This window comes from Sciurus vulgaris (genome assembly GCF_902686455.1).
Source record: "Sciurus vulgaris genome assembly, chromosome: 5".
NCBI lineage: Eukaryota > Metazoa > Chordata > Mammalia > Rodentia > Sciuridae > Sciurus > Sciurus vulgaris.
In genome coordinates, this window is record NC_136465.1 from 73,288,943 (window position 1) to 73,303,565 (window position 14,623).

A 14,623-nucleotide genomic window follows, 5' to 3' on the forward strand; every position below is an offset into this window, starting at 1 on the left:
ATCTTAACCAGAGGGAGTGTTGCTTTTGTCACTTCTGAGTTCTCCAGGCCCAGGACATGGAAGAAATCCCGGTGGATTTGAATATTTAAAAGAGGTGGGGGCTGGGAGATAGCTCAGTTGGTAGAGTGCTTGCCTTGCAAGCACAAGGCCCTGGGTTCAATTCCCCAGTACCGCAAAAAAAAAAAAAAAAAAGAATAAAAGAGGTGGGAGTAACAGGCACCAGCATCACCATGATGATAATGACATCAATGGCTACCGTCTATCGAGCACCTACTGTGTCCCCTGCTCTTCACAGAGGTTTCAGGCCTCACCTGGTGAGTTAGCCCTTGTCACCCCCTTTCCAGAGGTGAGAAACTAAGATTTGAGCTGAGGGACAGTTCAGGTCATGCCTCCCAGGAAGAAGCAGAAGCAAGATTTGAGCTCTCTGCAGCCCTAAAGCACATGCATCTAACCATTCTACTCTAAAAAGGAAACAGTCCTTTTGAAGACATGTGAATCATAAAGAGCACAGACACTCTTATTTCTACCCCAGAAGAGTGGGCATCCCTACCTACCCACAGCCCTCACTCTCTGTGACCTCTCCCAGCAAAATACAGAAATGACACAAGAGACAAACACCAGGAGGAAGTAGAGCAGAGCGCTGAATCAGTTCAGAGAATGGGCTCTGCACCCCCAAATACCTGAGTTCAAGCCCCAGTTCCACCCCTAGTTAGCTACATGATCTTCAGCATTGTCTTCACTGGAATATAACAGTATCTGCCTGTGTCTTTGTGACACAGTTAAATAAACCAACACCTTTAGAGGCACGGTTGGCACACGGCAGATGTTCTGTGTTATTATTACTAATGATATTGCTGGGGAAACAGGCCCAGATCAGCAGACTTTGGATGGGAGGAATATTGCAGAGAAAGATCCAGGCCAAAGGGCCTGGCACTCCTGCATCGTGGGCAGTACGTACCGATAGTCTAACGAACGCTCTGAGGATGAAATTCTTTGCTAAGAAGGACATGGGAGACGTGGGGTGCCCTTTTCCCTTCCAAAATGCCTTCCCAGTGCTCATTGGCTGCTGAACAAGCAATGAAAGCCCCATTCTGAACACAATCTCCCTGGAATTGTTAGAATCCTTGCCTCTCATTCTTTAGCAGAAGCTCACAGGTGAAGCATCTGGCAGAAGCTGTAGAAGTCACCCCTGGCCATGAACCTCTGGAAAGACCCTGCAGCCTCCCTCCTGCGACCACCTTTGACTTGGTGTCTGAGGGTAGCTGGGAAGAGAGGGGGCCTTCTAATCACTGAGACCTTGACTTTTCTCTGATAGAGTGGAGAGTTTGAGCCATTGGATGAATGTGCTGAGGGAGGGGAGGGGAAGATGGGATGTACTGCCCAACAAGAAAGGCGATCCCTTTCAACCCACTGAGTCTACAGGGACAAGCACACACTTCATCCATCAAAGAGAAACTGGAGTTGGGAACTTTTCTTTTCTGATAGATCGTCTCTAGCCTACCTTGAGGCCTTATTCAATTTCTTCTTTAGTCTTCTTGCCCAGAATAAACAATGCATACTTTTAGTTTAGAAGACATGTATTGTGCACCCACCATACGCTGGGGTGGTATGAGGTTCAGGGAAGCAAAGATGTTAAGCCTTGGTCCTTGCCTTCAAAGAGCCCATGGTCTTATCTTCCCAAAGGAAATACAACCATTTTACAAGGAGAAAATCTGTTTCTCCTGACTCTCCTTACAGCATCCCATGAAGTAGCTACATGTTTAAGTCCTTGCTCTATAAATGTTTCCAACTGGTGTGACATCTTCCTTCCTATGAATGGATTTAGTGATTTAGGGAGCTCTGTTCACTTATCAGGAAAGGAAAATGAGGCTTGGGTCCAGGGGACTGCTGAATTTGAACCCTAAGTCGAGAAAGGATGAAGGCAAGAACAAGAGTTCAGGCAACTACCCTTGGGTTCAGAGGAACAGCCCAAGGTCATTTGTGACATACACCTATAGAGACAGATCCCTCTCATCCTTGAACATCTCCAGAGATAGTTCCTCCTCACCACCCAGCACCTTCTGCAGTATCATAAAACCTCAAGAGTCAGGACATTCTTTACCCAAAACTCAGGCCTTGCCACTGCTCTGCCAGCCCATTTCCCCTATTCTATTCAATGGAGATAATGAGCAGCCACTTGTGAAGCATTTTTAAATGCTTCCAATGGCCCTTGGCCTTCTGGGTGAACATCCTACAACTGGAAAGTCATGGGATGCTGTAGCATACTGGTGGTGCATAATTTCTAACATTGGTGGACCCAAGGCATACTCGTTGACTCATTACTTTCCCCAATTTCTAAATTTCTAATCAGAAAACTGGAGTTCAGAGGATTTAGCAAAGGGTCAAGGTCGTATAGCTAGCTGGTAAATCACAGGAAAGCAGCCAGGAAGGCTTCAGCTGGGCTCTTGCAGATGCCAGCCTAAGGTTCCCTGTGTCGTCCCAGGGCTGGAGGGACAGGGACAGATCCACTGCATGCATTTGTAGATTGTTTCCTTTCATCCCTACTTTTGACTCTACTCTTTTTTAGGAGATTGCTTAGACTTGAAACATGAGTTGGCTCAGGGGACCCCAAATATTGACACTTCTAGAGAACCCCCACCTAAACTTCTCTTTAAATACATGATATTAATCCCTTTACCGCTGCTTATAGCTCCTGTTTTCCTGCTTCTGTCGGGATCTCCTAAACACATCTTCCTCTCCCTAAAAATCAGAATATCCATTCTACCTTACACTTGTGGAAAGTCTGCCTCACTTTCACACCTTAGCACTACTATTCTACCAAGGCTTCTCTGACAAAAGAGCACTTTTGTAAAGTCACAGTCAAGTACACCTCCTCCTGAAAGCCTTCCTTGGTTGTTCCTGCCCTTTATCTGCTCCACCCTTTATTCAATGTGATAGGCACCTCCTGAGGAGAACTCAAAAAAGAAGGTTCAATTTCCACAGCATCGCTGACCACACTGGGCACTCAGCAAATGTCCCCAGAGCAATAGCAACACAAAAAAGTGATCCCACTCTAGCTGCCCGCTAGCATGGGAGAAGAACGCCGGCACCAGGAATCTACCAGTGCAGAGGGAGATGTAAAGCCAACCAGGACAATGATGCTATTCAGCTTTGTGTAACTTTATACAGTGCCAAAGATTTTTGCCAGGAGTTCATCAATGGCTTCCCAAAATTATAAGCAAAGGATTTATGTGAGCAGTCCCCACTGCCTTCATCAGACTCCAGGGATGCTGGGACCCCCTGGCACCTGGGACTCATTCACTCCACAGCCTGATTGTACGAGTAATGAACACTAGGTGGCAGCAGCCACAGGTGATCCCTGCCTGGCAGTGCTTGAGAGGTGCTAGGCCTCCAGGTAGGAACTCCAACTTGCCCTGCTGGAATAAGCCCACCGTGTGGAAGAGCTAGCCCTCTACCACAACATCCTTCCAGGAGGTGGAAGAGAAAAGAACTGCAAGAGAACTGCTGCACAGCCCAGGCTCGTCAAAATGCCACTGGGCCCATTTCTAAGCAAAATGATGCAGAGAAAGTGCTTTGAAAAGACGGATTGGACCAAGACCACAGGGGTCAGTAGAGGTTTGGTGTGTGCCTGGAGGGGTGCAGCAAGGGGGAGGGTGGGGACCCACCACAGAAGTTGGGCTCGCGCCACATGATGTGCACGCCTCTCCGCGCACAGGCCGCAGCATAATTGGCCACAGCATTGCACAGACAATCCCTGCCGTCGGAGCAGGAGCAGACATCGTAGCGACAGTTCTGCAGGTAGGGCAGAGCGCTGACTGCATGATGGCAGGCCTCGAACATGGAGGACGTCAGGAGAGAGCAGGCCTCCTCTGCGAACCTGGCTGCAGGGAAGAGAGAGGATCAAGCCCAGGATGGACGGAGTCCTGTTCCACCCCCTCAGAGTCTCAACCACAGAGACTCTGTCTCCCCATCCCCAAGAGAACAGCAACAGTTCCTACCCTGAATCCCCCATACCCACTTCTCTATCAGCAACAGATTCTGCAAAAACAACTTTTGGTTCTGGGAACTACTGCAGTTTTTCTTCTGCAGCCAATTTACTTTCCTAATTACATTTGGCTCAAATACATATTAAACTGCAGCTCTAGAACACACACCCACTGACAGAAGAAAGGGGTCAGTGACAGCTTGGGTCAGAGGGGGATGTTATTGTAGGACTGAACTGCTGTTGCAGACAAACACGCACGTGGCCCCTCTAGTCCATTTATCTTACAGTAATTCAAGTCCAAGTTCAATTGGCTGCTGCTCCTATAGATCAGAACATCTGGGGGCAGGAACTGTACTTTTCTTTATCAGGCTTTGGCTCATGGAGGGTGTTCAATAAAGAGGCTTTGAAAACTAAATGAGCCAGTTGCAGATAATCAAATGCTGATAGTAAAAATAAAGGTGCACCCAACCCCTCACTCCATGCACAGCTGTCCCCCACCCCCACGGCGGGTGCACTGTTCCACGTAATGCACCCGAATGCTGGAGAGCTCGTGGCTCTGCTGTTCACGTACTCAAGCGCGGGTTGAGGCTACAGGGATCGCTGTGCTGCTTCTGCAGGTCCTGGCAGTCCCCGTGCATCTTCCAGGAGTTCCCGAAGTCTGCCACCAGGGGCTCCACCAGGCCCGCGGGGGTGAGGAAGTCGTCACCCTTGTTGCCATTGTAATTCCCACACAAACCACAGGTCTTCCCGGCATAGACTGGGGACAGCTGCAGGGAGAGGCCAGATCACCTTGAAGCAGCAGCCCCCAATGCAGCAACCGCTTCATTTCACTTTTGAGATGGTTTTAATCAAAAATTCCCCAGGTGAAAAATAAATATGAATGACAACTAAGCCTTAGGCTGTATAAGGAGAAATCAATCAATAAATAAAACAAGCCACATACACATTTACCCCTCCACCCTGGCCCTTCAGTCATTGGTCAGAGAAGCATCATGCCAGAAGGGATTGTAAAGATTACCTAGTCACTTAAAGATGGAGAAACAGAGGCCCAGTGAGGTCAAGTGACTTGCCCAAGGTGACAGGAATAGTGGCAGAGCTGGGACGAGCCAGTAGGTTGAGTCCAGCCGTAGGTGTCCTGTGTCCACACCTGATAGATGGTCTAGGCCAGTGGTCCCAGCCCCCATGAGAGTTGAGTACAAACCCCACACCTGTCCACTGAATGCTTCCATTGGTCACACGTGGGCAAAGCAGACTGAGTCAGGTGTGGCCTAAGTCCTCTGCAGCTGACACTGGATGATCAGCAGCAACACAGTGGCATCATTGAGCATTGCTGTAAAGAAGAGGCACCCTGCCAAACAGGGTTCTTGAGATGGTGGCTGGGTAAAGTAGAATCCAGCAAGGACACTGGGGCAGCATGCTGTGTGGTGACCAGGACTCAGACCCCAGACCATCAGCACATCACTCATTGTCCAGTCAGAACTGAACAAAGCTCTGAAGCCAAAGGTACATCAAAGGACTAGATAGGGAAATGGAACTGCCTTTTGCCCAGGACAGCTTGGGGGCACCTACTGGTTCTAGAAAGGACCCTGACATGAAGATAGAGCAGGGGTTGGACCTGAGAATCCTGACTCCAGCTCTCTGCATAACTAATGGGCCTGTGACCTCCCCATGTTCTGAAGCCTCATGGGCTAGGCCTGGGTCACTGTGGTCATCTCCTAGAGGCCCTTCTGGCTGCTAGCTCTGACTTAACAAGGTACAAGATAAACAATCCAGTGAAAGATTATAGACCCTTATAAAATATGCCCAAGTAAATATCCTTAATAAGAAAGGGGACAGAATGATGCCCTCATTGTTTGCTTTAAAAACATCTAGTGTCACATTAGGCACCAAGGCCTTTCTTGACCTCCCTACTTAAAATTTAAATCCCCCAGCCTTGGCACTTCCTGCTGTCCCTCCTCTGCTTGATTTATCTCCCCAGGATTTATTATAATGTGTGGTTTAATTTACTTGTTTGCTCTGTTTATTGTCTGCTTCCCCCAGGAGTATTTAAACTAAAAGAGGCCAGGGTCTGTGCTTGTTCTATTTCCCCCATTGTATCCTCAACATCCAGAATGATGTCTTAGTCCATTCAGGCTGCTAAAACCAAACCACAGACCAAATGGTTCATAAACAACAACTCTGATACTTCTGGATCCTGGGAAGTCCAAGACCAAGGCACCAGCAGATTCAGTTTCTCCTCAGGGCCCCTCTTTCTGGTTCAGAGATGGCTTCTACTGCATCCTCACAGGGTAGAAGCTGGTCTCTGGGGACTTCTATCAAGGCACTGATTCCATTCACAAGGGCTCTGCTCTGGCGACTTAGAGCCCTCCTACAGCCATGGGAGTTAGGCCTTCAGCATATGAATTTGTGGGGGACAGAAACATTCAGCACATCCATGCTGGTGGACACGCAATAAATATTTGCTGAATGATCGAATTGTTGAAAAATGAATAACTCAGTTAGTGTACAGATGGGTTCTGTTCCCAGCACCTGCTGAAAGGCAATGCCAACAAGTCAAGGCTGATCTGAACAAGGCAGCAAAACGGTGACGAACCTGGATTCCCCTCCCCATCTTCTCAGCATCTTTCCTCCTCCTTCTCAGACACATAGCTCATGCTCCCCAAAGTCCCCTTTGCTCACCACCACTGGCCACCATCACTATTGCCCCCCAACTCTTGGAAACTGTTCCACCCTCCATTCCAACTTTGGTTCGTCTCAGAGGTCAGCACGGCCCAGGGTTAGAAACGTGGATGCATCTAGGGACAGCAGGCTGTGGCTGGCTAAGAGGCCTGCAGCATCCAGGCCCAGGACACTTCTGAGAAGACACTTGCTGTTTGAAACAGACTTGTGCTCAATGGTGGTTCTGATCAAGTGAAGAGTGTCAGGCACCTTTTCCACAGCACTCTGCTGGGGCTGAGCTGGGCCCTGCAGTCAGCACCTCACTGACTCACCAGAGGACCAGTGGGCTCCCCTCCCCAAGAGCCCTGCCTCCAACTACCTCCTCCACCTAGCAGTCCTGGAACCCAGGAGCTAGCCCTGCACCCCCACCTCCTCCCCTTCACAAACACCCCCTCTCCTGAATCATACCAAACCCACAGGACAGTACATGGTCATCTGCTCCTGTCCTGAACCTTCACCAAATCCTCTTCTTGTAAGCTAAACTGATCAAAACATCCCAAAGATTCCATTCCCGTGGAAAGGAACCTAGCTCTCTCCTCCTCAGAGGAGAAACAGAGAACAGAGGAAGCTGAGGAGGAAGTGGGCAGCTGCCCATGACAAGAAACTGTGTGGGTGAAGAACACCCACTGCACCACATGGGAGGGGGCTGGGAAAGTGGACTGGCTCCCGTGGAGCATCCTCTTGAGGCCCAGGTGCAGGAAGAGAGAATGCACAGAGACCAGGAGACCCAGCTCTATAACCAAATGACTCCCAGACCCAGCCAGGCAAGTTCCTCTGGCTCCAGAAATGATGAGTCTTTATTTCCAGCAGGAAGTGGGGGTCTGACAAGAGGATCTCCCATTCTTCCTGATCTGTGGTCTGTGGTTTCAGGTTTATTTTTTATAAAAGAAAAAGAAAAGGAGAGTTAAGTTTGAGACTCTCTCTCAAGGGTTCTAGGACAAGAGAAAGAATGGATCACATGAAAATGGAGGAAACAGGATCTCACAGGAACCTCCAACGTCCCTCATAGAATTATAACAAGGATCCTGGGGAGCAGAGACCCCAGGATGCAGAGAAGCCTCCCCAGAATCCTAATGCAGCAGTTCTCAAAGGGGTGATCTTGAGACCCGTGGGGGTTCTGGAGCCCTTTCAAGGGATCTACAAGGCTGAAACTACTTTCATAAAAATATGAAGTCATTATTGCCTTTTCCCTTTTTATTCTAAGTACACAGTGGAATTTTCCAAAGGCTACATGACATACAATATCACAAAAGATTGATTGCAGAAGTAGATACGAGAATCCAGCTATCTTCTATTAAACCGGTCGTTAAAGAGATTTACAGAAATGTATGACAATGGTTGTCTTCTCACTGCTTAGCTTTGTTTTAGGAAACAGTTACCCAGTGCCCCCCAAAAAAACAAGTTAGTTATAATAATGTGTAGTAGGTTTAGTGTCATATTTTAACAAGTTAATAAATACATGTTTTAAATGTCTCTAATTTCTAATCTGACCAATAGATATAACCCTCAATAAAGATCTTGAGGTCCTTAATAATTTTTAAAAGTGCAACAAAATCCTGAGACCAAAAAAAGTGAGAACTGCTGGTCTAATGGGAAGACACTGGCCAGAGGGCAAACCCTTGCTTTGCCATGGCTTGGTGTGGACTGCGGGCAGGCTCTCAACTTCCATACACCTCATTTGTCCCCCTAATAAAATGGCACTGGTAATACCAGTGCTGCCCACCTGCCAAGGGCTTTGCAAGAGAAACAACACATTCCAAAATTCCATAAAGTCTGGATAACCATCCAAGTGATTCCAGGACCCCTAAGAACAAGAGGATGTGGCCCACGGAGGTAGAAGCCCAGTGACTCAGTGAGGAATCTGGCAGACCTCTGTGTAACTTTGCACAGATGGGATTGGGGGCTGCTTTTTCCCCACAGGGGTACAGGACATGGAGTCTTGACTGTGTTCCAACCCAGTGCTTCCCTTGCTGCCACAGTGGGCACCCAGGAAGACGCCCCTGCCTCCAGGTCTGATTGCAGCCAGGAGATTGGTCAGTAAATCCACCACCTTGCCAACCCCACCAGGGCCCAGATACCCCAGCTCAGGGACACCTGAGCCCCTGAAGACAGAACCCCCAGGGCCAATACCGGACATCCAGAAAACAAACACCAGCTTCTTACAGACAAGAGAGGCCTGTTCCTCATTCTGGGGGTGTAGGGCCTGAGGAGAAAGAAATTCTTCTCCCACCACACAAAGCCATTCTGCCCAGAGCACAAGGGGTACTTTGTTAGTATCAGGCTCCCAGGAAGCAATGGCTCTCGAGGGACCTACCTTCACCAGCAGCCTCCCACGGCCATCCCAGTCCACCTGCAGGTCCTCCCCATAGCTGAGGCGCACAGAGGTCATCACAGTGTGCTGGATGCGGAGGTCACCTGGAACCAGCAAGACAGGTTTAGGCTGGGGTGGGGAGGGGCAGGGTGATGGGATGGCAGGCAGACGAATTGGGGGAGATAGGACGTCTCAAATGGACCACAGCACATCAATGAGTTAGAAGCAGATGGGACGTCCATGAGGCTAAGGGGGGTCTCAGAGGAAGGGCGGACAGAGGCAATTAGGATTCCCCAAGGATCCCTGAGGATCTTCTGTACACTCTACAATTCCCTGTAATTTCCCTCAAGGCCACAAGAGGGCAGAAGAGGCTCCTACATTCTTAACTATAGGCGGGTTTCTGCAGGTAAGCTGAGATCTGCCTCTGAACTCCCACGCTGGGCATGCCTGGGCCCCACTGCCTGTGCCTATGGCTTCCAGACTGGATAACTCAGTTCCCGTATCTGAATGATGCTGTGCGCAAAGCTGAACGCAGCAGCAATTGCTGCTGGGGGAAGATGGAGACAAGATAGGAGCTTACACCTTGCCCCAGAGGAACATATATCATCTCATGGAGAGACACACACAGCATGAACACACATGGACATGCAGCGTACTTGCTAGCCAAGTTCATCCACTGTGTGCTATGCTAGGATTGTGGGCCATAGTGTGGCCAGGAGTCATGGAGAACAAAAGAGGTCTGAAGTTTGGGTGTTAGGCTGTGTGAAAGCAGTTTTGCTTTGACTGGCACTGTGCAACCTAGGTGGAGACATGGGACAGCAAGGCTTTTCCCACAGGACAGAGGGTCATGTGGTTTTGCCCCACCTGGCATCTTTGGTCTGACCCCTCAGCAGCCATCCCCGACCTCTTGGTGTGTGTCAGCCTCCACTCCTTTCCCAGCCCAAAGTACAGGCAGAATCACCCTGCTTGAACTGCAAGCAGGTTCCTTGGCTCAAATCAAGGAAAAATTCTCTCAGCATCTTTACCCCTCTGTACTGTCTCCCAGGCCTAGATCAGCTCCTTCCTTTCCAAGTGCTCAGCCAGCCTTCTCTTTGGGTCCTCCTCTTCCAGGAAATCTTCCTTTCTTGCATGGATGCCTGCTGAGAATATCCACCCTGCCCTCCAAAGATAACCCCTCCCCCATCACATTCCCCAAGGAGAGACAAATGGACCCTCTGCAGGCAGGGACCAAGGCTGAGGAGGAGGGATGCTACAGGAGAAGTTATGTCAGCCTGGGGTCTGGTGGAGGAGTGAGCCCACCTTGCAGGAGGGGGATCTGGACATCCTGGCCATTCATGGTGACTCCTCCTCCATGCTTCAGCTTCACGAGACTGTTGTGCAGGGTAGGCAGCCTCACAGTGGCCGAGCGGGTGCAAACAGCATCAGGGTCATCAGCACACTGTCAAGAGGGGGTTCAGGGTGACCTCACTGCACACCCTGCCAGAACAGCACCCAACTGAGAAAGACCTCAACTTCAAAGATCCTGGGTACCTCCATCTTCACAAAATACTGTGTGTGAAGGTACCCAGGAGTATCCAAGAAGGCCCTAAGCCCAGCTACCACCCATGCCCCTTAATATCCTGGCCTGGTCTTGTACAAAGACTCACAGGCAGGCCTCTGGCTCATCTTCCTGTCCTGGCCTACTGATCTAAAAGAACCAGGGACTTCCATCCTCAGGGGAACCCTATGGCTCCATTTCTCCTCACTTTACTTTGTCCCCTACAGAAGAGTCTATATGTATACCACGAAGCTCAGAAAAGGAGATGGGCCCTCCTTGCCCTGACCTCAGTCAACCCTCAGCACCCAACAGCAGAGATCCAGCCATGGGGGCCACAGACCAGACCTAAAGGGGATGCATCTCCTGGCCATGGGACAGAGCTGACCCTGAGTAGGTGCTGACAGGGCAGATGCCTTCTCCCAACAGCAAGGAAGCAAGGCACAGCTGGGTTTCCATGAAAGTCTGGAGGAGCAGCCTCCCTCTCACCCTGGTAGCTCTACAGCCACCTCACTGCCTTCTGGAAGGTGAGTGCAGTCGAACTCACCTGCACAGTCTCTATGACAATGGAGAAGGAGTGATCCTGGCAGTCCTGGGCCAGCAGGTACTGGCAGATCCCACTGAAGGTGAAGTACCTGTCATCAAAGCTCTTGAAGTGAGATTGGCCTGTGACAAGACACTCCCCTGGAGGGACACAGAGGAAGGGGAAAGTGGGGGGCTAAGGGAAGTCTCCTGGGGTGGCAAAGGCAGCACACATATACAAACAGGGTGCCCTGTTCCCCAGAACTCCAGAGATGTCCTTGCCTTGCGCAGACTAAAACCAGGATCTAGCAGAGGTTCTAAGTTGGTTTCCACTCCCTAACCTGTAGGATGGCAGAGCTGGGTCATTCAGTTTGATTTCTCCTTTTAAGGATGCAGAAACTAAGGAAGGTGACAAAGCTGTGCTCAGTCAGTGGCAGAGCCGGGGCCAGAAGCCAGGGCTCCGACTCTCAGTTCTGCCACCTCTGTTCCTTCCCCAGCACACTGCCCAGGTTCAGAGCATCCTCAGGTCAGCGTCAGCACTGCTGCAGATGGCAGACTGGAACCTGCATGATGCCTGGCCCACGGGAGCTGCCCAACAGGACAGCTCTCTGCACTAGCATGTGGAAGGGCTCAGGGACACAGTCCTACCCCAGGAGAGTCCCTGAAGGCCAGCAGGCAGAGCAGGCAGCCAGAGGCAGGAGGAGGAGGGAGGCTGAGCTGTCTGAGTTTAGCAGTAGTCAGCCCTGGTCCCTATCTGCAACCCCAGCAGAGGGGTGGCTCTAAGGCCACCTCAGATGCAAGGCCATGCTGTGACTTCAATCAGGACCAATGAGGGGCCAGGAGGCCATCTGCCCATGACCTTACCACTGGCCTGCCAGCACTGACCTCTGCAAAGCTGGCTCCCCAACCCAGGCTAACATGTCTATGGTTGGGTACTACAACTCCCCTTCATCATCCAACAACTCAGGACCCTTAACACCTGCCTCCAACTCCCTGGGGGCCCCAGCCCCGGCCCCACAAGTCCTGAAGGATGTTCAAGCAGCGGGAGGTGTCTGCCAACAACCCCATCTTCAGAACCCACAACAGATATACTAAAACTAAATCGGGCATCTAGATGTCTTAGCAACCTCCCTCTACGTGTTTCTCTATCATCTCTCTATTTTGCCATCTACTCTACAGAAAAGAAAGGCGTACGCGTACTTCAGCAGCCGCACAAAGTGGGGCTTCCTTCCCACCCCGCTACTCCTGACCTCCAAACAGCTGCGCTGGGCTCTCTATAGCCCTTGCCAAGCATAACTCTGAAGTTCCCCCTAAGAGGGACCTACAGCCAACCCCACACGGTCCCATCTGTAAGGGCTGACATGGGACCCTGTCACACAGCCAGGAGGTTCCAAAAGGACACAGGGAGCTGCCCACCTATCAAAGATGAGTACCAGAAAGGGTGGGCAGCAGGGCATGGGCCCTGCAGCCTCCAGCACCACAAGGGAGAGGAAGATAAGTCCAGGATGAGGATGAAGATGCTGGAGACAGTGACAAAGAAGAGGATGAAGTTGATAAGACCGTTGGCAAGGAAGTAAACATTGAATCTGAAGCTCGTTCCATCTCAGATAATGATCGTGATGAAATGAAGAAATGACTGCAGCTTTTCCAAAGGCTTTACCCAAAGGCTCCCATGAACACTGCAGAACTAACATCTCTTAATTCCACAGAACCATACTGGGAATGTGATTAAGAATGCTTCAGAGATAGTGAGGACAGTGTGGATAAATATGAGATTTTTTTTGTTTCATAAGCCTTTTTTAAATTTAACTGAAAGGATGCTCAGCGTGCTGAACAAATTAGAGAGTTGATTTTAAACTTCTGTGAGAAAAGTGATGAATAGATCATGGTTAAACAGCTGGACAAGCTTTTAAAAATGATACCACCAAGACTTTGGGCTTCCTACTAAGTGAAAGATTCATCCACATCTCTCCAAAACTGCTCTGCCTGTGTACCAGCTGCTTCGGAAAGAACTAGCGGAGTCACACAAATCTAATAAGCCATGTGGGAGGTACCCCTTCTACCTGCTGGCTAGCAAGACATTTGTGGAAGTAGGAAAAGCCAATTCCAAAAAAGAGAAGGAGACACCAGAAGGATCAATTAACATTCACAAATACAGAAGAAAATTTAATCTATGAGAAGGCAGTCCTGACGTTCAGCTTATCAGTGCCAGAGGAGGGCAACACTCGCCTGGGGGGCAGGGGGGGGGGGTCTCTTGATGATGTGCCAAACTGTGGTGTGGATTCCAGGCAACAAGATGAGTGAAATCATACATAAGCTGATAGGGATGGACTTATTTTTGTAAAATTACCAGAAAACTTTGTGGAGATTTACTGAAAAACTCATGATTATTCAGATTTAAGTCCTCTATAAAAAGTAGGGTTCTGTTCCATGTGTTTGTGATGAATTTACAAAACATCTCTTTCTTTAGCCAAATTATGAATGGTTGATTAAAAACTTCCAATGAGAAGAAAAACATGGAATAGTAATTTAAAGTACTCCATAAAACTCCTGTCTTTATTCTAAAATGACTTAAACAACAACAACAAAAAAGACAAGTACCAGAAGACCCCACTGCCTGCTACCATGTGCCCATATTTTCACTGGCAGGCACAGTCAAGGGACAAACTAGACTGCACAGCTTTGGATCCACTTGTGGTTCTGCCTTGCATATGTGCTGAAGGCAAGTGTGGGGTGAGTAGTCCCAGGCAACTCGTGAGTATTCCTTGGCCTAGTCCCCAGGGCCACTGACCCCTTCCAGGATGGCATGGACAGGAGGGCACACCAGCCCAAATGGCAGTTGGAGAAAGCAGGGAGGCCGCAAATCATTCACCTACTTTCACCTCCCCATCCACTGCCCTCACAAAAGGGCAAGAGTGAGAAGTGACCGTTCTTTGAAATCAGAGGTCATCCAGCTCATTGTAAATGTCCTGGAATTCCAAATCCAGCAATGTCACAGGGAAACCTTTTTCTTTTTTTCAGAAAATGCTGTTTTTCAGAAAACACCATCACTGGAGAAAGAGCAACACGGTCATTTACAAATGTCTTGACCCTGCTGCCATGAAATGGGTGGGAACTCTTCCCCGGGCCTTTCTCTGTTTTCTCTAGAGCGCTCTTATCTGAGTAAGAAACTGGACTTCCATTATCTTTGACAATGCCCAGGAAAAGAGGGGTCAGTGAGAAAATGTGCAAATATTCAAGAGCATAACTTTGAGGACTAGAATCTAACCCTTGATCTGATTTCCTGCTCTGACCCCACTGATTTGTTTCTTGGGAATGAGAAGTCTAAATATTATATTCAGCTTATCTCCTTGGTACAATTGAGGAACAGAGCTGCAAACACAGGAAACCCAGAGAAACAAATGGGTGAGTTGCCGGGTAGCAGTTGGCCACAGGAGCTGGGACATCTGCCCAAACAATGGGCCATATGGCCAAGCTCACCCCTTTTCTGCCTGGAAGAGGACACCTAGCCTATTCACAGGCAGGCAGCAAAAAGCAGCCCTGGACAATCAGC

The 14,623-nt window shown here is 49.4% G+C and overlaps 1 protein-coding gene across 1 annotated transcript in view; it reads right to left on the reverse strand.

Moving 5' to 3' along the window:
• VWF (von Willebrand factor) overlaps positions 1 to 14,623 on the reverse strand; it is a gene marked incomplete at its 5' end in the record, with an annotated part of 156,788 nt that overhangs the window by 94,560 nt on the left and 47,605 nt on the right. Inside the window, 5 exon segments of the mRNA XM_079142379.1 lie at positions 3,666 to 3,881; positions 4,557 to 4,752; positions 9,018 to 9,118; positions 10,314 to 10,452; positions 11,096 to 11,232. Coding sequence (XP_078998505.1) covers positions 3,666 to 3,881; positions 4,557 to 4,752; positions 9,018 to 9,118; positions 10,314 to 10,452; positions 11,096 to 11,232 — 789 coding nt within the window.